Below are 24,643 nucleotides of genomic sequence, written 5' to 3'. Positions count from 1 at the left end.
CAGCTGCAGAAAGAAAAGCTTTGCAGAGAGTGGTGAAGGCTGCACAGAAGATGTTGGAGTCAGTCTCCCCACCATCACAGACATCTACACCTCCAGATGCAGGAAGAGGGCCACCTGCATCATGAAGGACCCCACTCACCCAGCACACACACTTTTTGACTCGCTCCTCTCAAGCAGGAGTTAGAGGAGCATTAAGTGTAGAACCACTAGACTGAGGAACAGCTTCTACCCTGAGGCTGTTAGACTCATGAATCTCTAACTAGAATAATCACTGTGAAAAATCACACCATGTTGCTGCTGATCTGTTTCATGTTGCTGCTGATCTGTTTCATGTTGATGTATTCATGCGTGCTCATCTGTTCACACAGACTCGTTCATGTTTGTGTTGATGTTCGACGTAATGTTTTTATGCTATTAGTGCTTAGTGTATTTTAGTTGATGTTTTTATTAGTTCATATCTTAGATGTTATTATTACCACTTGTCCTGAGCCTGGTTCTGCTGGAGGTTTCTTCCTTTTAAAAGGGAGTTTTTCTTTCCACTGTTGCCACTGTGCTTGCTCAGGACGGGAGACTGCAACGAAGTGAAGATTCAACTTGTTTGCTGGATTCCTTAGATAGAGAACTTTACTAACTGGCTTTTATGTGAATGTTCCTGTAAAGTGCCCTGAGACAACTTTGTTGTGATTTGGCACTATATAAATAAACTGAATTGAATTAAATTGAATTTTACATTTTATTGTTGGATGTAATTGGGACCCTGTGTACAGAATTTCGCTCCACCACATGTACCACATGTGGTGCAAATGAAAATAAAGAATCTCTGACTCTCTCTCTGACTGATAACAATGGCAACAATAGACAGTCACAAAAGAGGCATGGTAAATGATCTGTACTTATATGGCGCATTTCTGTCTAATTAAGATACTTAAAGTGTTTTACACTACAATCTGTGCCTCATTTACCTATTCACACAGCACTGTTCTAGATCTCTACAAAGCTAATTGAACAAATCATTCTAAAGAGACTAATCAGTGCTTTAGATCACATTCATACACTGATGGAACACACATCGGAGGCAATGAGGGGTTCAGTGTCTTGCCCATGGACACTTCGGCATGTGACTGCTGGTGGATTCAAACCCCCCCAACTCTTGTATTGAGGACGAGTGCTCTAACAACTGAGCCACCCCATCCAAAGTTTAATTTTTTTTACAAATCAAAACAAAACAAAACAAAATAGCAACCAAAAGGACAGTCAAAAGGAAGAGTAGCAAAACAAACAAACAAAACAAAATAAACGTTGGTTACGTACTGTAACCCCAGATTCTATGAGTATAAGCGTAGCCCTTTAAGGCTGTTGCTGATGGGTTTATCCCGTTATGCGCAGCATAAGCACTGAAAAAAATTTAGTCCACGCCCACCTGCTGTGTGGGCCCCACCCGGTCCGTATAAATTACGTTAAGAGCGGGAAATCGGCTCCCAAAATAGCTTTTTCTTCAGCCATTTAGGAGCCAGTGAGGCCCGACGCTTAAAGGGCTACGCTTATACTCATAGAATCTGGGGTTACAGTACGTAACCAACGTTCTATGTCGTATAAGCTTCGCCCTTTAAGGCTGTCGCTGATGGGTTAAGGGCGAAGCAGATGTGGTCCTCGCCTCACTGGGTCCATTCGAACACAGTATGAAGCGGAAGCTTGCCCAAAAAACGTCTTTTCACTCAGCTCCCCATGTGCATAACTACGCGTTGCGTAATTATGTGCCATGCACAGACGCATGTTGTGTAACTATGCGTACTGACAAAACATGAACGCCCCGGAAAATTTTCAACGGGGAAAGGATGTTGAAAAGAAGGGGGGGGAGGGGGGGCATGAACCAACTGGTTCATGGCTGAGTAGTATAAACAGATCAAAAACAATGAACTGATTATTGATCAAATGAACTAATTGGTAACAATAGTCATGAACTGATTAATGACAATAGAACCAAAATCACAGACACGACTTGTGACTGATAACAACATCTCACACTGTAATGCATGCAAACAGAAGTGAGCTTAAACAGAGTTCCATGAAAAACAACAATATTCATTCTGTTAGAGCACTAAGGACAGAATGTGTCATGGAACAAGCCGTCACATCACGTAAATAAAAGCGGATGAATGAGCAGGGTGTTGACCACGCAGCCGTAGTGCAAATGTCCTGCATTGACATACCATTATGTAGAGCAGTCGAAGATGCAAAAACCCTGGTCGAGTGTGCTTGAGGTTGACAGGAGGCTCTAAATCTGATGCTTGTAGGCTTCAGAAATGGCCTCACACAGCCAGTGTGATAAGCGCTGGGTGGATAACGGGCGACCTGCAGATGCATCTCTATAATGCACAAACAAGTGTTGAGTTTGACGCATTACAGCTGTGCGCGCTATGTAATAAGTCAACGCCCGCACCGGACAGAGAAGATGAAAAGATGCTTCTTCTTCTGATCTGTGGGGGGGAGGGAAAAATCCCTCCAACGATATCGCTCTTGATTTAAAAGAGCTCGTGATGATTTTAGGCATAAAAGCTGGGTTTGGTCTTAAATCAGCTGAACTACCGTCAGCCTGAATTCTGAGACATGACGGAGCGACAGAGAAGGCAGATAAATCACTCACCCTCTTAGCGGATGTTAAAGCCAGCAGCAGGGCTGTTTTAAGAGACAAGAATTTAAGTGAAACCTGATCCAGAGGCTCAAATGGAGCTTGATCAAGGCTCGCAGGACCAGCGATAAATCCCACTGTGGAGCAAGTGGGCGTGAAGCAGGCCTGCGTCTCTGAACACCTTTTAGAAACTGCTCCATCAGCGGGTGATTAAAAGCCGTTCTGTCTCCGAACCCTTCGTGGCAGGAAGAGATGGCTGCAGCGTACGTTTTAATCGTGCTGAATGCCAACTTCTTACCCATCAGCTGTTGTAGAAAAGACAACACGCCGCCTAATGGGCATGAGGTGGCCTCTACACCTTTCTCTGTACACCAGCGCTGAAAGGCCGTCCACTTTGATGTGTACAGAGCTGTGGTAAATGCAGCACGTGAATCTTGGATTGTGCGCACTACCTCCTGCGGGAGACCCATCCTCTCTAAGCGGGACCGCTCAGCGGCCAGACCCACAGGTGCTGACCTATTTCTGAGTAACTTCTGATCGCTCCTCCTGCTTGAAGGAGAGTGACCTCCTTCTACGGCAGTTTCCACGGATGACCCGACAACAGACATTGCAGGCCTGGGAACCATGGTGCGTTCAAGCGCTCGGGAGCCACCAGAAGAGCTGTCAATCCCTCCTCCTGAACTCGGTTCAGGAACCGTAAAATCAGAGGAAGTGGGAGAAACGCGTACAGAAGTGTTTTGGGCCATAGGCTGTGAACAAATGCATCCACCCCCAGCGGTGGATCGTCTCGCGGGCTCAGGGGAAAACCATAATTGACACTGAGCGTTCTCTCGTGTCGCAAACAGGTCCACAGCTGCTTTGCCAAACTTCTGCCACGTCTGAACTATCAGGTCTGGATGGAGAGTCCAGTCCCCGTGACGTGGGCCGCCCCTAGACATCACATCTGCCCCTCTGTTCAGAACACCGGGTATGTAAACTGCTCTGATGGAGAGCAGGTTTTGGTGAGCCCAACACAGTAGCTTTGCGTAATGTATAACATCTGGGCTGAACGCACACCACCCTGATGGTTTATGTACGCAACAGTCATCATGTTGTCTGTGAATCAACACATGTTGATTCTGTAGCACGGGAGCAAAGTGTTGAATCACATTCAGCACTGTGCGACACTCCAAAGACATTTATGTGGGCTGATGTGTGGTGGGGCTACAGCGCCCCTACTGCTTAAGATAGGTATGTCCCCCCCCCAGCCTGACAGCGAAGCGTCCGTGAAGACTGACACGTGTGACGCGGGTCTGCTGACGGAAACTCCCCCTGACAGAACCAGGGTGTTTCCCCAGTGTCGGAGGTCTGCTCTCACAGAGGGAGGGGCAGTAATCATCCGTCTCTTTTGTTTTACTGGATCCACATGCAGACGCGCAAACCACCTGTGGAGGCGTCTCATGTGTAACAAACCCAGCGGAACCGCTGTGTGAGCTGATGACATCATTCCTAACAGCTTCAAGATGGAAATAGCTGTTACCACTTTGCCAGGTCTTACGTGGCGGAGTTGACTTTTAAAAGTGTCGAACCTCGTTTGTGATAAACGAGCCTTCATGGTGGTTGAATTTAATTCCACTCCCAGATAAACAATTGTCTGGGCCGGGAAAAATCGAGCTTTTCTTCCAATTTATGGCGAAAACCAGATTTGACAGGTGTGACGTCAACACCTGAGCCTGCATCAGCGCCTCCTGTCTGGAGTGACAGGAGCAGCAGATCATCCAGGTAAAACAAAAACTCTCATCCCTGCTCTGTGTAACAGATACTTCATCCCCTGAAAGGAGAAAAAAAAAAGCAGGAATTTTCTGTGTTTTGGGATGATCGGTATGCGTTTCTCTGGATGTTGTACAACAGCTATCTGGTTGTCAACATGTGAAAAACGGTCTGTCAGTGATCATCTTGTTGAAAAAAACTGACAGATCCATGATCGGTCTCATTCCTCCGGTCCGTTGGGAACCGGGAAGTAACGTGAGTAAAACCCTGTGTTTTCTCTCTGTTGGGGAACTCTGGAGATTACTTTTATCAGAAACACTTGGACTTTTGCATTTAGGGATGAAATTGGACTGATGATGACAGGACCGTTTCTATAACTCCTCCAAACGGAGGGGGTCGGGTTGCAAACTGTAACTTGTAACTATTTGCATGACGCCCTGTCCATCCATCTGACCGGCGAGCATGTTTTAGCCACTCTACGTAATGTTCGTGGAGTGAACGTGCGTTTAAGTGATGCGTCACGTTTTGTACGGCTGTCAGCAGTCCGCCCCTCAAAACCGCTGTCATGCATCGCGGGAATGTTTTCTGCATGACCCAAGGCAAGGCTTCCTCGAAAAAAGGCTCTGAACGTGCTCGTGCGCTGCGTTCGGGCCGCGGACCAACCTTCATGTACAGGTGGGCCGGTGTGTGCTGAGGCAAAGCGTGTGACAGCTGATGACGCTGTGGGGCTGCGCGTTTGACGTTGCTGTGCGAATGTTGAGAGGCTGAGGGCGTGACTTAATCTACGCCGTGCTGTTGGAGTGAAGGCTGCGAGCCCCGCGGGAGCATACGTTTTCTCTGGAGGGACGCGCACTGCTCCCGCTGGAAGGAGGCGGGACCCGTCACCAGGGTTCGTTCAGCTGCCTCACGCTTTATGCTGCCGTGAGCTGCCGGACGCTGAGACGTGGTGGGTGATGGCTGCCCACGTTTGATTCGGTGGGGCGAGTGTCGCTCTTGTGAGAGCGAGGACCTCCACCTGACCCAGCCTGCGGTCCACATTTATACCGATGTGAGCCGGAGAGCACCGGGCAGCTGTGTGTGTGTGTGCCACATCAACACAGCGCCGTTGGATGGAGGCTGTTCATCCCACAAGTGCGAGTTTGACACCGCTTGGGTGAGGATCGTGCCGCTCTGGATGATAACGAGTTATTTTCGCTTACCATTGTGTCGTGTGATCGACTCGTCATGTCTTGGAGCAACGGTGAGTTTAAAAAACCTTTATTTAAGGACACCGGCTCGTTATGTGTGAAGGATGTGTGCGCAGCCGCTGTGAGTTCATCCGAGCTTACAGACTGGCTAAAAAACAGACACTTTGATCATCGAATGATGATTTATTTCAAATTTCGTGTCACTTTTACGCACACCCTCCGGAGACCGTCATTTTCAAAGCTTCTCCCTCTTGAGCTCTGCGATTTGTTTGCCCAGAGCGCTGTCTTGCAGGCGAACTCTGGGGAAACGCTGAACTGCAGGTTGCCGAAATGAAGAGGGCTGGATACTGACGGGCGGGGCTGGTGGTGGAACTGAGCGAGAGCCGCGGCCGTGGAAACGTTGATGCTTTGCTAGCGACGGTCCCTCCAGTGGGCCGGGGGGCGGGATGAGCCGCGCAGCTTGATGAGGTGGCGCACAGCCTCTGGCACCTCCTCCGACTGCTTCAACTCGCCAGCATGGATTTGAAGCTGCTCTCTAACAGCGCGTCCGCCGTGATGGGCCCTCCATCAGGTCTTTGTGCAGTTTCTCCGGCAGCGAGGGAGAGTAATGAAACCAGGTGGATCGTTGGATCGTCATTCACTCTGCAATCGTCGACAGGCAAACCGTAGAAGAGGCACACATGTTGAAGATAACGTCTGCTGCCTTACAGAGGGAGTTCTTTGTCTCCAAGGCAGGTCTGCAGCCTTCAGCCCCTTTGGACAGGCTATATGCTAGCAGCGCCACGTTGTTGCTAGCTGCGGCTGCCTGAAAGCATATTGATGGGCTCGATTGGAGAGCGTGGTCACCGTCTGGTTCGTGTTTCTCCGGCGGGACGGGACGCTGCTCCGACCTGGACAGCTTAGCTCCGAAGCTTCCGCGAGGCTTGGCTCCGGGGGGGTTACCGAGGGATAGCCCCGCCCGGTGAACCCCTCCACTCTGGTGATGGGTGCGGACTGGGGACCGACTCTCCCAATCTACCAGGAAAGAACCCGTCTGTGGCCTCGCCCGTAGGACGTCCTGTTGGGAGCGCGAGGCCATATGGGTCAAGACGGTGAGCCAGAATGGAGCCCAGTAAACAACCTTCCTGCCGGATCATCCGAACTGGCGGGAAAGGCGTAGGACGTAAAAAAGGGTCCTTTCATGTCAGCCTCCTCCTGGGTTACGCCGGACAACTCCTGGGGCGCCATCGGACGGGAGCGGTGTGATCGCCGATGCGAAAACGAGGTGGGATGGGGTGAACATTCACTCAGCCCCCCCCACACACACACACACCGACACTACGCTCCCCAGGAGGGAAAAAGCAGCGGGGGCTGCAGCTGAGCACGCCTATCCCGGAGGAACCATCCAATTCGCTCCAAGGGTCGGCGATAAGAGGAAAAAATACAAGATGGCGTTGTCCAGCGTGTAGTGACCTGTCATTGGGAAATATTCCTCGGCGCTTACCTTGAATAGGACTACTCGTCATCTTCTCCTCGGGGAGGAGAACTCACCGGATGACCGGAGGTCGACTGTCGGGCCAAGCATCCTTAACAAAGGTTGGTCATCTACACAATTTTCCTTCTTTGTTCTTCTGACAGTGCTATATTAGCTCGCTGAAGAAAAAATGGGAGCCGATTTCCCGCTCTTAACGTAATTTATATGGACCGGGTGGGGCCCACACAGCAGGTGGGCGTGGACTAAATTTTTTTTCAGTGCTTATGCTGCGCATAACGGGATAAACCCATCAGCAACAGCCTTAAAGGGCGAAGCTTGTACGACATAGAACAGCTAGATTATAAGGCAGTGTAGAAAACTTAAAACAGGAACATGTCTGCATTGGTTTTTGCCAGGAACAGATGTTTGAAGCCACTTAGAGAGGTCAAGGTCAAGAGCTTCAGATCTTTTTGCAAGATATTCCAGGAAACAGGAGCGTTGTAGGAGAAGGCCCTTTTGTGTAGTTCAGTCCTCACTGAGGGAACACTGCAGGTAATAATGTCCTGAGAGTGCACGCTGTAGCTGCACTCACACAGAGACATGTAGGAGGAGATGTATGAAGGCAGCAGACCAAGAAGTGATTTAAAGATGAAAATGTACCAGTGAGAGAGTCTGCGTGAAGTTAATGATGTCCAGTTAACCAGTGAATACTGGGTGCAATGATGGGTACGGTAGTTGTATGTATGTATGTTTTATTTATTCATTTCATTTCATCCAAACAACAAATATAATATAATTTAAAGAAAAGAAAAAAAGATATACAATCACAGAAATAAAATGAAAGGCAGCAGAAGAAGAATGAATTCTTATAATATCTGCCCCTTGTCCCCAAAATATATTCCAAACAAAATACAAAAGCAAGATGAATTAATAAAAAAAATAAAAAATAGTAAAATAAAAACTTAGCTAAAATATAAGATCAACTGTAAACAATTTTTATGAACTCACATTATACTTAATATTTTTTTTTTAAACAAATTTTTATCATCTTCTTGAATATGTACATAGTTTTGGCATTTTTAATATCAACCTCCAGATCATTCCACAATCTAATACCCTGAGATCTAGTGGATCACATCTTCAGACTGGTGCGACACCACGGCTTCACAAACATCTCCATCCCCTTAAGATAATAATTACTTTCTCTTTTAACAAATTTCCCTTGAATGTTAGTAGGTAGTATGTTTTTGTTGGCCCCATACATAAACAGTAAGATATTGTAATCAACCAAGTCATAAAATTTTAATAACTTTAGCTGATGAAACAATATATTTGACGGATGGTTATAATCTTTTCTGGTAGTAATTCTTATGGCTCTTTTCTGTAAAATAAAAATTGGATTTGTAATTGTTTTACATGCTTTACCCCAGACTTCAATACAGTAAATTAAATATGGAACAATAATGGCATTATACAATAGAGACATTGCTTTATCATTGAATAACTCTCTAACTTTGTACATTACTGCAATCGATTTAGCTATTTTAGTTCTTAAGTTTTTTACGTGAGATCTCCATGTTAGTTTTTCATCAATGATGACACCCAGAAATTTCACCTCATTGACTCTATTAATTTCAATTCCATCGATTCTAAATGGAGTATCAAGCACTTTCTTGTTGTTACTAAAAATCATATAATTTGTTTTATCTACATTTAAAGATAATTTGTTTAGTTGAAACCAATTTTGTATTTTCACAAATTCTGTTTGTGCCATCTTCAGCATTTGCACAACATTTTCACCCACACAAAGAAAAGTAGTATCATCTGCAAACAAAATACATTTAAAAAATCCAGTCACATTTACCAGGTCATTCACATATAAAATAAATAGCTTAGGTCCAAGTATAGAGCCTTGAGGCACTCCACATGTAATATTACAGAATTCAGATTTTACATCATTTATTTGAACAAATTGTTTCCTTTTTTCTAGATGACTAGATACCCACTGCAATGCATGCCCTCTAATACCATATTTATTTAGTTTTTTGAGAAGAATATTGTGATCAATAGTATCAAATGCTTTCTTTAGATCAACATAAATACTAATACAATATTTTTTTGATCCACAGCAGTTGTTATCTGTTTCTTTAAATCCATGAGTGCCATTGACGTAGAATTTTTAGGTCTAAACCCATATTGACTATTACTTAATATATTTTGCTTATTGATAAATTCATCTAATCTAGTGACAAATAATTTCTCTAAAATCTTCGAAAACTGTGGCAACAACGATATTGGCCTGTAATTATTAAACACACGTTTCTCTCCACTTTTATATAATGGTATTACCTTGGCTGTTTTCATGTTATTAGGAAATACCCCTGTTGAAAATGATAAATTACATATATATGTAAATGGCTCAATAACATAACTCATAATATTCTTTACCAGCATCATATCCATGTCCATCCAGTCTTTTGATTTTTTATCTGCAAGATGTTTTACGATAGTCATAATTTCTTCTTTATCAGTTCCCCCAAGAAAAAAACTGTTTGTGTAATCCGTAACCGTATGGTTTACATTTTTATCTATATTTGGGATTTTTGCTGCCAGACTTGGGCCAATATTCACAAAATGTTCATTGAATCCATTTGCGATTTCATTTTGGTCATAAATTTCTTTGTCATCCTTTACAAAATATTGTGGAATGCTCGATTTTGTTTTATGATTATTCAGAACATTGTTCATTATTTGCCATGTTGCCCTCATATTACCATTACTTTGGTCTAATAATTCACTGTAATATTTCTTTTTATGCTTTTTTATAATCCCTACCAATTTATTTTTATAATTTTTATATCTCTGTTCTGCTTCGTTTGTTCTTAACTTCAGAAAGTTTAAGTATAAGTAGTTCTTTTTTTTACAAGCATTTCTTAACCCTTTGGTCATCCACGGTTTGTCATCAACACGTTTCTTTGTGTAATTTTCTTGTACACAATTTTTTTCATACAAAGCTCCTAAAATATTCATAAATACATCATATGCTTTGTTTACATCATCAACATATACATCCTTCCAAGTTTGTTTTGTTAAATCTTCTTTTAGTTTATCTAGAGCTTTCTTTGATGTGTTTATTATTTTTTCATAATTTTATCTACTTTCACATCATATTGATCTTTTTTATAGATAGTGAAGACTGGTAGGTGGTCACTGACATCCGTGATCAAAATGCCACCCATAAGTTCTTTATTTGTTATATTTGTAAAAATGTTGTCAATTATTGAAGCACTATGGGCAGTAATTCTTGTGGGTTTTGAAATCAATGGATAAAGATTTAAACTGTGCATTGAGTTTATAAATGTTCCGATATTATTTGAGTCTGTTTTATTTCCCAGGTCTATGTTAAAATCTCCACACAAAAAAACTGATTTATTAGAACTTTTTTCCAATATTGTCATGATGTGATTGGTGAATGATTCAATATTTGAATCAGGTGATCGATATACACAACTTATCATTATATTTTTGGAAGTCTTATTTAATATTTCAACTGTAATCATTTCCATAATGTTATCCACAGCTACTGACAATTTATTGATCATTTTACATTTAATTTCCTTATTCACAAGTAGAGCTACGCCTCCACCTCGTTTATTGTTTCTGTTCACATGATAAAGTTCATACCCTTCAATATTAACACTTTTTATATTTTCCTCATTTAGCCATGTTTCTGAGACTGCTATTATACTGAAAGTTCTGTTTAACTGATTTAAATAATCTGTTATTTTAGATAAATTAGTGTTTATACTTCTACTATTAATAAGAAAAATGGAGAAGTCATCTTTAGACATTTTAATTTTATTGAATTTTTCTTCATTGTAATACTCACACTCTTTAATTTCAGGAAAAAAGTTTTTATCAATTACATCATCTATATTGTAAATTTTTAATTCTGAGTCTTCGTATGTTGTCATATTTCAATGTATGTGTCCATTTGTCATTTACCATTTTTAGCTTATCCGTTTACCTTGTTTAGTTTGTCCGTTTACCTTGTTTAGTTTGTCTGTTTACCTTGTTTAGTTTGTCCGTTTACCTTGTTTGTTTGTCCATTTCTGGACTCATTTAAATCTTTCCAGCTCCTTGAGTTCTTTTATTATTTTAGCATGAGACCCTTCCTGTTCTTTGATCCAAATGTTTCCGTTTCGGATCCAAGTTGATGATATATTTTTTTTGTTTTTTTAACAGCCTTGCTTCACGTGCAATATCTGCATTTTTTTTTTTTTTGTTAAGTGTTCATTTATGTAGACGTTTGTTCCTTTCAGTTTTTTTGCTTTACAGCCAGTTATGAATCTTAATGCACCATGATAGACAGCATCCAACATCTGCAGCATCCAACATCTGCAGCATCCAACATCTGCAGCATCCAACATCTACAGCATCCAACATCTGCAGGGTGCTTGTAGGAGCATTCATATAGATAATGTCACCGTAGTCAATGGAGGGAAGGAAAGTCACAGATACAAGGCGTTTCCTAGCATTCAGAGTTACACAGGATCTGTTTCTGAAAAAGAAACCCAGTTTAATCCAACATTTTTCAGTCAGGTCATCTGGACAATTTCTTTTTTTTGTACTGAAACAACCAAGATACCCAAATCCAAAAAAGTTCAATCTGGTCCTCTGGACATTCAAAAAAGCAAAAAACAAAACAAAGCAAAAAAATATAGAAACGTTTCGTCTCTCATCCGAGAGACTTCCTCAGTCTGAGGTGCTGTATTCAGCTCAGTCTCTTAAATAGCACCTTCTCAGGGTGGATCAACCAGTTTGCTGCTGACAACCAAAACCAGCTGATCACATGCTCAAGAAGGACCATCAGCCTAACAATGGATCATTAGCACCAGTGGTGGGATGTAACTAAGTACAAATACTTGGTTATTGTACTTAAGTACACTTTTTGTGTATCTGTACTTTACTTAAGTAGAGTTACATGTGAGTACTTTATATTTTTACTCCACTACATTTTACATCAAGTATATGTACTTTCTACTACACTACATTTCTATAACACGTTGCATTACAAGTTACATTGATGTTGCAGCTTTTTGATTTGTTTGTTACTTTGAAAGTAACCAATGGTGAGAGGGGAGCTGGTCCAGTGAATCACTGCAAAGTGGACAGGTAATGTTAGGCCCCGCCTTCAAGAAGAGCTGGGCCAATGACATATATTCTAGTATATATGTCACTGAGCTGGGTGCACCTGCAGCACCGCTAACACACCCAAAATGTATTCCACCGCAAGAGAGTCAACCAGTAGATACAGACAACCCATGGTCTTATTGAAAGACTGCTCAGTACAACAGGACAGATTCTCTCTCCCAAAAGAACCAGACTGGACTCAAAATATTTGAAAACCAACTTCTTCTGAACTTGAACAAGAAATTATTGCTGCAATATTAAAATGTGTCAGTTCATGATGTTAGGACAGAAGACAAATGGTGTCTCCAAATGTCTTGACACTCGGGTTCAAGTTTTAAAAATGGTGTCAGGAAGTTTAAATATTGTTCACTATTGACCCATTACAAGGTTGAATAGACAGTATTTTAAGTAGAGTTGATGACAAACTGGAGTTGAAATATCAGTGGAAATGATCAGAGCCTGTTCCTTTGTTAGTTGTGTCTAATGCCCCTTTTGTTCAGGCAGACAACTTTTACTGAAATGTGTTTACTGCAGTTAAAATGACACATTGGTTTTGATTTGTGTTAAATAAAAACTTTCAAAGGTATAATCATTCCTCTTTCTTATTTTGATTAATGGCATTTAACTCTGCAGGTCATCCATGAAATTCTGACACAGAATCACAAGTTCAAGTTGAACGGTGTCACAGAGTAAACACAATAAAAACATGTATTATCTGCAGCATTGTTCAGTAAAATGGAACAACACTGTTAATGTATTACAGAAAATATACATATGGTACGCAGACTTAAAGATATGTAGACCATTACATTAGGTAATACATTCAGCAAGTGCTTTTACTTTTAGTACTTTAAGTATTTTAAAAGCAATTACTTATTTACTTTTACCTAAGTAAAAATGTTTATGTGGTACTTCTACTTTTACTAGAGTACATTTTTGTCAGTTTATTTGTACTTTTACTCAAGTACAGTGTTTGAGTACTTTCTCCACCACTGATTAGCACACTGATGGCTGTTTACTATTCACAGGGGGCTGAGTGATACTAGCAATCACAGCATTGTAAGAGGGGGACAATTTAACACGGAGGCCTCCACCCCTGTTTAATGATGGACGGTTTCTTTTCACAAAGATGGCCTCCTTTACTCCTCCCATCACCCTTTGGAGCACAAGTTAGGAGTCATCAGGACTCTGTACCACAGAGCAGACAGCGTCCCCACTAGCTCGGGAGCCAGGCAGAAGGAGAAATCCCACACAAGACAGGCTCTAGAGCAATGTGGATATCCTAACTGGGCCTTCCTGAAAGCAGAGAAGAAACCCAAACAAGACTCCAGTCAGCCAACAGGTGAAAAGGAGGAACCCAGACCAGTGGTCATTCCATATGTTGAGGGAGTATCAGAGAAACTGAGACGTTTATTTTCTAAACATAACGTCCCAGTGGCTTTTAAACCCCAAAATACATTAAAGACTGGTTCATCCCAAAGATCCAGTCCCCCGGCACAAACAGAGTAATGTTGTGTATGCTGTTCAGTGTCAGGAGGGTGATCAGTCTTACATCGGGGAAACTAAACAGCCACTGGCCAAAAGGATGGACCAGCACAGAAGATCAACATCATCAGGCCAGGACTCTGCGGTCTACACTCATCTCCAGGCCAGAGGTCACTCTTTCAGGGATGAAGATGTTCACATCCTGGACAGAGAGGAACGATGGTTTGAGAGAGGAGTAAAGGAGGCCATCTTTGTGAAAAGAAACCGTCCATCATTAAACAGGGGTGGAGCCTCCGGGTTCAACTGTCCCCCTCTTACAATGCTGTGATTGCTAGTATCACTCAGCCCTCTGTGAACAGTAAACAGCCATCAGGGTGCTAATGATCCATTGTTAGGCTGATGGTCCTTCTTGATCATGTGATCAGCTGGTTTTGGTTGTCAGCAGCAAAACTGGTTGATCCACTCTGAGAAGGTGCTATTTAAGAGACTGAGCTGAATACAGCACCTCAGACTGAGGAAGTCTCTTGGATGAGAGACGAAACGTTTCTACATTTTTTTGCTTTGTTTTTTTTTTTTTGCTTTTTTGAATGTCCAGAGGACCAGATTTAACTTTTTTGGATTTTTCTACCTGGATTATTGAGCATGCATCAGGATAAGAAACCCAACTATTTATAGGAATCGACAAACTCAATAGGGACACCATGTTAGGAATAAATCCTATAAATAATCCTACAAAGTATAAATATTTGTGTATCTTGGTCGACTCACATCTCTCTTTTAAGCTTCATGTGGAAAACTTGGTAAAGAAACTGAAAGTTAAACTGGGTTTCTTTTTCAGAAACAGATCCTGTCTAACCCTGAATGCTAGAAAACGCCTTGTATCTGTGACTTTCCTTCCCTCCATTGATTACAGTGACATTATTTACATGAATGCTCCTACAAGAACCCTGCAGATGTTGGATGCTGTCTATCATGGTGCACTAAGATTCATAACTGGCTGTGATTATCGTACCCACCACTGCACCCTGTATTCACTGGTTAACTGGTCACCATTAACTTCACGCAGACTCTCTCACTGGTACATTTTCATCTTTAAATCACTTCTTGGTCTGCTGCCTTCATACATCTCCTCCTACATGTCTCTGTGTGAGTGCAGCTACGGAGTGCGCTCTCAGGACATTATTACCTGCAGTGTTCCCTCAGTGAGGACTGAACTAGGCAAAAGGACCTTCTCCTACTCCGCTCCTGTTTCCTGGAATATCTTACAAAAATACCTGAAGCTCTCTACCTTGACCTCTCTAAGTGGCTTTAAAAATCTGTTGAACTCCTGGCAAGGACCAATGCAGACATGTTCCTGTTTTTATCCAAAAAAGTTCAATCTGGTCCTCAGGACATTCAAAAAAAAAAAAAAAACAAAGCAAAAAAATATAGAAACTTTTCATCTCTCATTCGAAAGACTTCCTCAGTCTGAGGAGCTGTATTCAGCTCAGTCTCTTAAATAGCACCTTCTCAGAGTGGATCAACCAGTTTGCTGCTGACAAACAAAACCAGCTGATCACATGCTCAAGAAGGACCATCAGCCTAACAATGGATCATTAGCACACTGATGGCTGTTTACTGTTCACAGAGGGCTGAGTGATACTAGCAATCACAGCATTGTAAGAGGGGGACAGTTGAACCCGGAGGCTCCACCCCTGTTTAATGATGGACGGTTTCTTTTCACAAAGATGGCCTCCTTTACTCCTCTCTCAAACCATCGTTCCTCTCTATCCAGGATGTGAACATCTTCATCCCTGAAAGAGTGACCGCTGGCCTGGAGATGAGTGTAGACCTCAGAGTCCTGGCCTGATGATGTTGATCTTCTGTGAATGTCCAGAGGACCAGATTGAACTTTTTTGTTTTTTTCTACCTGGATTATTGAGCATGCATCAGGATGTTCCTGTTTTTAGTTTTCTACATTCGCCTTATAATCTATCTGTTTTGGTTACTTTTTTTGCCATCTTATTTGTTAAAAAAAAATAATCTGTATGCCTTTTTATAACTGTCTATTGTTGTCGCTGTTGTCCATTGTTGTCATCATTCTTTGTTGAAATCAGGTGTCTCTTGTAAATGAGTCCTCAAGGCTCAATGGGATTTACCTGTATAAATAAAGTTTGAATGAAAAAAAAATCAGAGGAAGAACAGCAGGGACTGACTTCCTGTTTGAAAAAGCATCCCTTTGGTTTTGTCGGCATTTAGGACAAGTTTGAGACAGACCAAGTCTGTCTGAATGATGTTAAATGCAGATTGCAAAAGCTGGAAAGCCTTAGCAACTGTTTTAGCTCCACAATAAACAACTGTGTCATCAGCATAGAAATGTATGGATGTGTAGTGAACTAGGCCTGAGGTCAAATCCTGACCTTAAGGACCTTATGGGACAGAAACTTTCATTTCATTGATTTGAATCCAGAAATACAGGTTGACCCATCCTGAGACTTTCTTTCTTGAATTGATCAAGTGAAAGAACACTACTTTCTATTATCATTACTATTTTACAAATGTTTTGATAATCAAATTGTGTTTAGTTCAAACCATTTTTAAATGTTGAAGTGAACTACTCATTTAAATCAACTGTGAAACAGTATTAGTGATTTTTATCCTCATTCAAAGTAGAAATCAGATTAATGATGCATTGTCTGATTTTCTGTCTTCATTGAGCAAGTTGTGTAAGTTGGTCAAAGGTCAAGTTTCGGTCAACTGCAAGTTTACTGAAAAGAAATGTCATGTTTAACTTTTTCAGGCAGATACTAGAGAATTGACTCCACGAAGTCTGGAATTTTCATAGCAATCTTCTGTCTGTTCTTAAACAATCTTAATCTTTTTCCTTGACTTTTTTATAACCTCTTACATCACAAAACACACCTCTGTTTTGGTCCATCGACCAATCAGAAAGTTCTCAATTGAACCGGAAGTGAGCTCTTTTAAAAGGTGCAACACTTCCTAGTTCACAGGCGGTTCTGCAGTTCCAGAGTTCAGATTGCTGGAATTCAGGATGCTGGAGGAAGTTCTGAAGTTCTGAAGTTCTGGGCAGTTCTGGGAAGAACTGAGGAGAACGCTGAGAGAATGCTGTGAGTTGGTTCCGAGAGCAGCAGAGTCCAGAATGCTCAGGACATCTGCGACTAAGCTGAACAAGAGAAGTTCAGAGGAATTATGAAGAAGTCTGTTCTAGGATGATCTCACGACTCCTGAGGTTTAGCTGTTCTTACGGAGACGCTGGAAGAGTTGAAAGGAAAGCTCTACACCAACGCTGAACTATCATCTGCAAAGGTAAAGAGTCGATCTCAACCAAAGTGTACCGTGGGTTAAGCTGGTCTAGAAGGAGCGTGCTGTTCTGGTTATAACAGACAAATTCCCTCACCCATCTCTCTCAAGATAAACTTCATTTTCCATCTTTAAACTCTTCTATTCTGCTAGCAAATCATTCCAGATATTTTCAGAAATGTCTGTTGTGAAGCAAAGGGAAATCATGGCCGGATGGTTTTCCTGTTTGTAAAACTTGCTAAATTAGCCATGTTGTTATTTTTCAATTTGCCAATTAATGTAAATGTGTGTTTAAATCGTTTTTAAATAAATGACCCACTGTTGTTGGTGAGTCAAAGATAAACACGTTTCCGTCCACATTTAATAATTCAACACATGATATTATTCAGTCCAGAAAAATGAATGAATCCGTTTAATTTATGAATATATCACAGAATATGTTCATCTACAGATGCATCAGGGATGTTCTGGCCTACATTACCTATGTAGATTGTAAAGAGGGTGGGTCCTAAGACTGAGCCTTGTGGTACACCATTGCTGACTTAAATAATGGGAGGAAGTACCATTATGTTGAACACATTGCCTCCAATCTGAAAGATAATTAGAGAACCAACCAATGGTGTGTTCTCAGAAACCAATTTCTGAAAGCTTATGACACAAGATGTCATGCCACAGTGTCAAAAGCTTTAGACAGGTCTAAGAAAAGTGCAGCACAATAATCCTTAGCATCCAATACTTCAACGACGTATCAGTGACCTGTTAGAAACAGCTCGTTGTGTCTGAGGTTGTGCTGCTGTAACTCCAAGCACCAGAGAATATAAAAACACTAAAATTACTAAAGACTCTTCACACAAACCAAACCAAAGCATTTTGCCATTTTCAGTAATGTCTGTGTGTTTTGTGCAGGTGGGCTCAGGTGCAGGTCTTGGCTTTAATGTGAACATAGCATGGACCGGGGGGGTGGAGCCACCTATGGGGGATGTGGAATACCTGACTGCCTTCAGGTATGCTGCTGCTCTTTGATCACAGAGTCAGACTAAGCTGAAAAACATTAGTGTAAGTGAAAAGCTTTATTGCATGTGTGTGTGTGTGTGTGTGTGTGTGTGTGTGTGTGTGTGTGTGTGTGTGTGTGTGTGTGTGTGTGTGTGTGTGTGTGTGTGTGTGTGTGTGTGTGTGTGTGTGTGTGTGTGTGGGTGTGTGTGTGTGTGTGTGTGTGTGTGTGTTTGTGTGTAGGAGTGTGGTCATGCCTATTGCCCAGCAGTTCAGCCCAGACGTGATCCTGGTGTCTGCGGGATTTGATGCAGTGGAGGGTCATCAGTCTCCTCTGGGGGGCTACAATGTCTCCGCCAAGTGTGAGTGAACAGTCTGAACAGATATCCTGATGCATAGTCTGGACAGATGATCAGACGATGACTGATTCCTATCTGGTTTTCTCACCTGGAACTAATGGTATTGGCAGGTTTTGGCCAGTTGACGCAGCTCCTGATGGCTCTGGCAGGCGGGCGGGTTGTGATGGCACTGGAGGGTGGCCATGACCTGACTGCCATCTGTGACGCATCGGAAGCATGCGTCTCTGCATTACTGGGAGACCTGGTGAGAGTCCTGATAGAAAGGAACAAGCGTGTGTTTTGCGTCACTGTCATGTTGAAAGATGAACCTCAGGTCCAGTCTGAGATGTATGGAACCGTTTTTCATTGACTGTCAGTCTTCTTTAGAGTTCAAGTGGACTCCAACGAAGGTGTAGAAACATCTCATCAGAAATCAAGAAGAAAACAGGAACCTGAACTAGACTTCAAGTGTTGCTGCCAAAACATCTGAAATTATTTAAAAAGATATTTACAGCGTTTTATTTAATTATGTTATTCCTGTAACTCTGAGTGTAGATTAATGAAACCAGCATAAAGAAATTCCACTGGGTGAACGGTACTCTGAGAACAGGACTCTCTATGGCTGATTGTTGTCTTTTCTGCTTCTCAGTGCGACTCTGACTTTCAGTGGCCTCAGGAGACACCGTGTCCTAAAGCCTGCTCATCCCTGGAGACAATCATCGAGATTCAGAGTGAGGAGCTGCTCCCTGAACAGTTGGTCCAGATAAACACCATATACTCTTCATTATGACACTTCTTCCTGCTTCTCCAGGTAAACACTGGTCCTGTCTCCAGAGTTTGTCTCTGACCAGCGGACAATCGCTGCTTTTGGGGCATCAGGGCCAGTCAGAGAAGGATGAGGCTGAAACGGTCAGCGCCATGGCGTCACTGAGTGTTGATGTGGATCAGCCCAGTTCAGTTGGTGAAATCACAGAGAACAGCAGGTCAGTTCTGGAACATAACTAGATCAGTCTAAAAAAGTTAAATCTGGTCCTCTGGACATTCAAAAAAAACAAAACAAAGCAAATCAACAAAAAAATGTAGAAACGTTTCGTCTCTCATCCGAGAGACTTCCTCAGTCTGAGGAGCTGTATTCAGCTCAGTCTCTTAAATAGCACCGTCTCAGGGTGGATCAACCAGTTTTGCTGCTGACAACCAAAACCAGCTGATCACATGCTCAAGAAGGACCATCAGCATAACAATGGATCATTAGTACACTGATGGCTGTTTACTACTCACAGAGGGCTGAGTGATACTAGCAATCACAGCATTGTAAGAGGGGGACAGTTGAACCCGGAGGCCTCCACCCCTGTTTAATGATGGACGATTTCTTTTCACAAAGATGGCCTCCTTTACTCCTCTCTCAAACCATCGTTCCTCTCTGTCCAGGATGTGAACATCTTCATCCCTGAAAGAGTGACCGCTGGCCTGGAGATGAGTGTAGACCGCAGAGTCCTGGCCTGATGATGTTGATCTTCTGTGCTGGGCCATCCTTTTGGCCAGTGGCTGTTTTGTTTCCCCGATGTAAGACTGATCACAGCCCTCCTGACACTGAACAGCATACACAACATTACTCTGTTTGTGCCGGGGGACTGGATCTTTGGGATGAACCAGTCTTTGCCATAATGTATTTTGGGGTTTAAAAGCCACTGGGACGTTATGTTTGGAAAATAAACATCTCAGTTTCTCTGATACTCCCTCAACATATGGAATGACCACTGGTCTGGGTCTGGGTTCCTCCTTTTCACCTGTTGGCTGACTGGAGTCCTGTTTGGGTTTCTTCTCTGCTTTCAAGAAGGCCCAGTTAGGATATCCACATTGCTCTAGAGCCTGTCTTGTGTGGGATTTCTCCTTCTGCCTGGCTCCTGAGCTAGTGGGGACGCTGTCTGCTCTGTGGTACAGAGTCCTGATGACTCCTAACTTGTGCTCCAAAGGGTGATGGGAGTCAAACTTCAAATACTGGTCTGTGTGGGTGGGTTTGCGGCACACCTCAGTTTGCAAATGTCCTCTATCAGAGACTGAGACCTCACAGTCCAAGAAAGCCAACCTGCCATTTTTTTCATCTTCTCGTGTGAACTTGATGTAATGTGCCTGCAGTCAACCTACTTCACATATGGGGAGCAATATTATAGGCAGAAACATGGGTGTGCTATGGGGTCTCCAGTTTCTCCTATTGTTGCCAACCTGTTGAAGGATTTGTGGTGTTCAAAATTACCCGAGCACAGAATTTCAGGAGCACTTCACCTTAGTATAAAATATTTAATTGAGACAAAGTTAAAGTGGGCAGATATTACATAATAATCAGAGTGCAGTCTGAGGAACAAAATCAGAGTGAACCTTGCCTGGTCTATCAGCCCGATGTTTGTTCAACCAAACTCTGTGTCTGAGCGAGATTTATAGGTTTGTCATGTCCCGCCCTTTCGGGTTCAGACAGACTTGTGATTGGGTGTCAAAACCTCTTGATGGTCTGAGTGACACCCTGTTCAGCCAGTCAGGAGCAGATTTTATCTCCAGGGTTACTCCGAAAGCCCCAGACAGCCTCGCTCATTCTTCTACTGATAAGGGTTGATTTACGAGCTTTGTTTTGGAACGCAGTACACTTATGCCCCTTTTCCACTGTCACAGTGCGGATCAGATCAGTTCGGGTCGGTTCAGATCGGCTCGGGTCTGTTGCGTTTCCATGTACATTTCTGGACCAGCTCTGTAGGCGGGGACTAGAATCCAACTCGTCTTACCACCTGGTGGTGGTAGTGCTCCCTTAAGCTACTTACTAGCCACCACTAAACGTATTAGAAGAAGAACACCCTGAAGGTTTTGTCTCAAGGTGTTGTGGAAGAGATGTCATGCTCTAATGGAGTACCTCATGAGCTGTAACTTTTAAACCTGATTCATAATCCTACCTTACTGCCTTCCTGCTGCTTTAAACCCATGTGTTTTACATTTTAGTATATATTTTTACAATAAAGATGTATTAAAAATATCTTCACTTTTATTATTTGCAGATATGCACAAGGTTCATGTTAAAATTACAAAACATCACACTGTGCTGTAATCTTTGAAACTGCTTTTACAATAAGATACAGACTTGAAAACAATTTGGTTAAATTTTGTCCTTGAATTTTAAAGATTTGTCTTTCATTAAATTTAAAAACATCAATTTATTACTTATTAATCTAAAAAAGTTAAGTCTGGTCCTCTGTACATTCAAAAAACAAAACAAACAAACAAAAAAACATTTATTGTTTATTTATTATAAACTGTATTGTTTGTTTTGTGAATATCCAGAGGACCAGACTTAACTTTTTAGATTTTTCTACCTGGATTATTGAGCAGCATCAGGATATTAATTAATAAATAGTCAGTTGGTCTGTGAACACCATGGGGTCCTAGAAGAGTTGAAGAGGTGGCTGTTGATGTCTGTGCCTCCCTGGTGAAGCTGCTGCTCCCACAACCCTGAAGCAGAAGATGATGGATGGATGGATGGATGGATGGATGGATGGATGGATGGACGGGTGGCGAAGGAGGAGACCATCAAACAGCAGGAGTGGTCAGTTCAGTTGAACTCCTGCCTGTTTGCTTCAGATCAGCTGTTCAAATCTCTACAGGTTCAAATAAAAGGTGCACCAGGACTTTCAGCTGAATCTCTCGGGCCACAGTTGTACAGCTGATAAATGATAACTGATAACTGTCCTTTCTGAATTTTTGCAATGGATCTGTTGTCTTTTCAAAATAAAAGCTGCCAGTGCTCATATGAATGCCTACCGGAATAATCACTTCACAATCTCAAACCACAATCACAAAGGAGAGCATCCTGTGCTCCAGCATCAACGTGTGGCATGGAGACTGCACAGCTGCAGAAAGAAAAGCTTTGCAGAGAGTGGTGAAGGCTGCACAGAAGACTGTCGGAATCAGCCTCCCCACCATCACAGACATCTACACCTCCAGATGCAGGAAGAGGGCTACCTGCATCATGAAGAACCTCACTCACCCAGCACACACACTTTTTGCCCCACTCCCCTCAGGAAGGAGGTTGAGGAGCATTAAGTGTAGAACCACTAGACTGAGGAACAGCTTCTACCCTGAGGCTGTTAGACTCATGAATCTCTAACTAGAATAATCACTGTGAAAAATCACATCATGTTGCTGCTGATCTGTTTCATGTTGCTATACTACGCTATGCTGAGCTAACATAGAAAACACAGCTGTGCAGTTGTTTATCTCTGGAAGTTTATATCAGAGTATGTCTCTTTCCTCTCAGTTTTGGTGGCAAACAGCTGCAGCCCAGTGAGATTCTGGCTTCAGATGATGGCAGAAAGAAGTCTCACAGTTCTTTTGGGTTTTGTGGAAGTTGAAGGATGTTACACAGACGTTGACTTTGAAATGTCTGCAGAAATGTTTTATCTTGTAAACTATATACAAATCTGCAACAGGTCTTCACATGAAACCGTGATACTAATTTATAAAACAAGCTGTCAGAAGTTTTTGGCATGGGGGGGGGGTGGGGGGGGGTTTGGTTGATGGTTGGATGTGTGATGACATTGGGTGTTTGATTTGTCTGCAGGTCTACTGTGGAGCCAATGGAGGAGGAGCCTGTCTTGTAGGAGGAGCTTAATCTAGAACAATACAGAAACACTTTCACCTCCTTCTAGCACCTCCTTTTCATTCCCCGTTCCTCAACAGAGTGTGTGTACACACACACACACAAACAGTGTGGATTTGAGATGTTGTGGAGGACTCAACTCAGCTGGGAGCCTGAAGGAGGTGAGCCCAGGTGAGTCTTGTAAGAAAAATGTGGACGCAGCTCTTTGGTTCTTGCCTGAGGAGATGCAGACAGATTGTTGGCATCTCCGTGGAAACCAAAAGGGGGAGGAGAGTCATCAAGTATGCACTTTCTGCCCACCACCTGCACACAGCACCTCTGAACCTGAGCTTCATCCCTCACCTCTGGACGGAATGTCCCACACCAAGCTGACGTCTGGTCTTCTTGTGTGTCTGTGCGATGTCAGAGATGGATGGAGACCTGTGTTGCTCCCAGCAGAGAAGGAGAAAACATGAACGGTGCCTTTTCCTGACCAAACTAACGAAGACCGCAGGTCACTGCCGGAGCGCCTGAGCACATGCACACGGCTACTTCATCTTTATGCCTTACGCTTTCGCCACATTTATCAACCTGCAGAGAAAAGAGCAGGCGCCCAGGAGCTGGAGTCACTTCTTCTCACTACTAACTCTGTTTTATTTGAAACTTGACAATATTCCTTTCAAGTGTTCTAAAGAGAAACTTTTTTAGTTTAGGGGAGAAAAGCTTCTGAAGTGATCTCCCAAGGTGGGAATTCTGTAGAATATTTGTGGGTCTCAGGATCATTGTTCATTCAGATTTGTTGGTCCTCTCCTCATCTTGTCTTGCTTCAGAGTCATGTGATCTGGGCCACGCCCCCTGCGACAGGTTTCCTGTCTGCTGTGCATATGCCACATCACAACAAACCTGCTCCCAGGTTGTTGTTTTTTTATTTCTGTAAATACACATGTACAAACAAATACCAAATACTTTCTGCTTTTGTACAAAAATATAAAAATACGACTTATAAACAGTGTTTTATCAAATTAAATTATATGTATAAATATTTTCTGTTTGATGTTTTTAAGGTCTGACAGGAAGTAAGCACATGGATGGACAAGTCAGCCATCAACATCTTTGTTTGTTTGTTTGTTTGTTTGTTTGTTTGTTTGTTTACAGACGATGAGGGGGATTGAATGTTGCTGTTTTTGATCAGCTGGACTCCAGTCCCTCAGACATGAGCAGTAACCACAGGCAGGAAGTGTAAAGGTCATGGGTCCAGTCTTTCTCCACAGAGAAGTTTTGTGGTTTTGGACTTTCCTCCTGTCTGTTGAACAGAACCCTGAACCTTCCTGAGTCTTGATCCAGACACTAAGGGGGTTACAAAAAAGCACAACTAAAGTATTAAAATAACAAACTGCCTGAAAGGAGTTGATCGTTCAATTCAACAAACCTTTTTATACTTCTAATGTTGTACATGGTGCTTTTATGCCCCTTTTCCATTAGTACCTGTAGTACCGGTACAGCACGGCTCTACTCTACTCAGTACGGTACACGTGTTTCCGTTATGCTTTCAGTACTGGTTCCTGTGGGTAGGGTTCAAATTGACGTCACCACCTCTCACCAGCTGGTGGCGCTGAGACGCTGAAACTGCTTTCAGTACAGGGTGAGAATTTATTTTTTTATTTTGAAGTTGTGTGTATGTATGTATGTATGTATATACTG

The 24,643-nt window shown here is 42.5% G+C and overlaps 1 protein-coding gene across 1 annotated transcript in view; it reads left to right on the top strand.

Moving 5' to 3' along the window:
• hdac5 (histone deacetylase 5) overlaps positions 1 to 22,964 on the top strand; it is a 212,885-nt gene extending 189,921 nt beyond the window's left edge. Inside the window, exons 14-19 of the mRNA XM_037689291.1 lie at positions 17,903 to 18,000; positions 18,230 to 18,348; positions 18,456 to 18,589; positions 18,974 to 19,055; positions 19,136 to 19,307; positions 22,925 to 22,964. Of these exons, the coding sequence (XP_037545219.1) occupies positions 17,903 to 18,000; positions 18,230 to 18,348; positions 18,456 to 18,589; positions 18,974 to 19,055; positions 19,136 to 19,307; positions 22,925 to 22,964 (645 nt within the window). The remainder of the gene's footprint in view (positions 1 to 17,902; positions 18,001 to 18,229; positions 18,349 to 18,455; positions 18,590 to 18,973; positions 19,056 to 19,135; positions 19,308 to 22,924) is intronic.
• Positions 22,965 to 24,643: the final 1,679 nt, after the last annotated feature.

The sequence above is a fragment of the Nematolebias whitei genome, chromosome 15 (assembly GCF_014905685.2).
Source record: "Nematolebias whitei isolate Nwh7 chromosome 15, NemWhi1, whole genome shotgun sequence".
Classification (NCBI taxonomy): Eukaryota; Metazoa; Chordata; class Actinopteri; order Cyprinodontiformes; family Rivulidae; genus Nematolebias; species Nematolebias whitei.
This window is presented reverse-complemented; position numbering and strand designations above follow the sequence as displayed.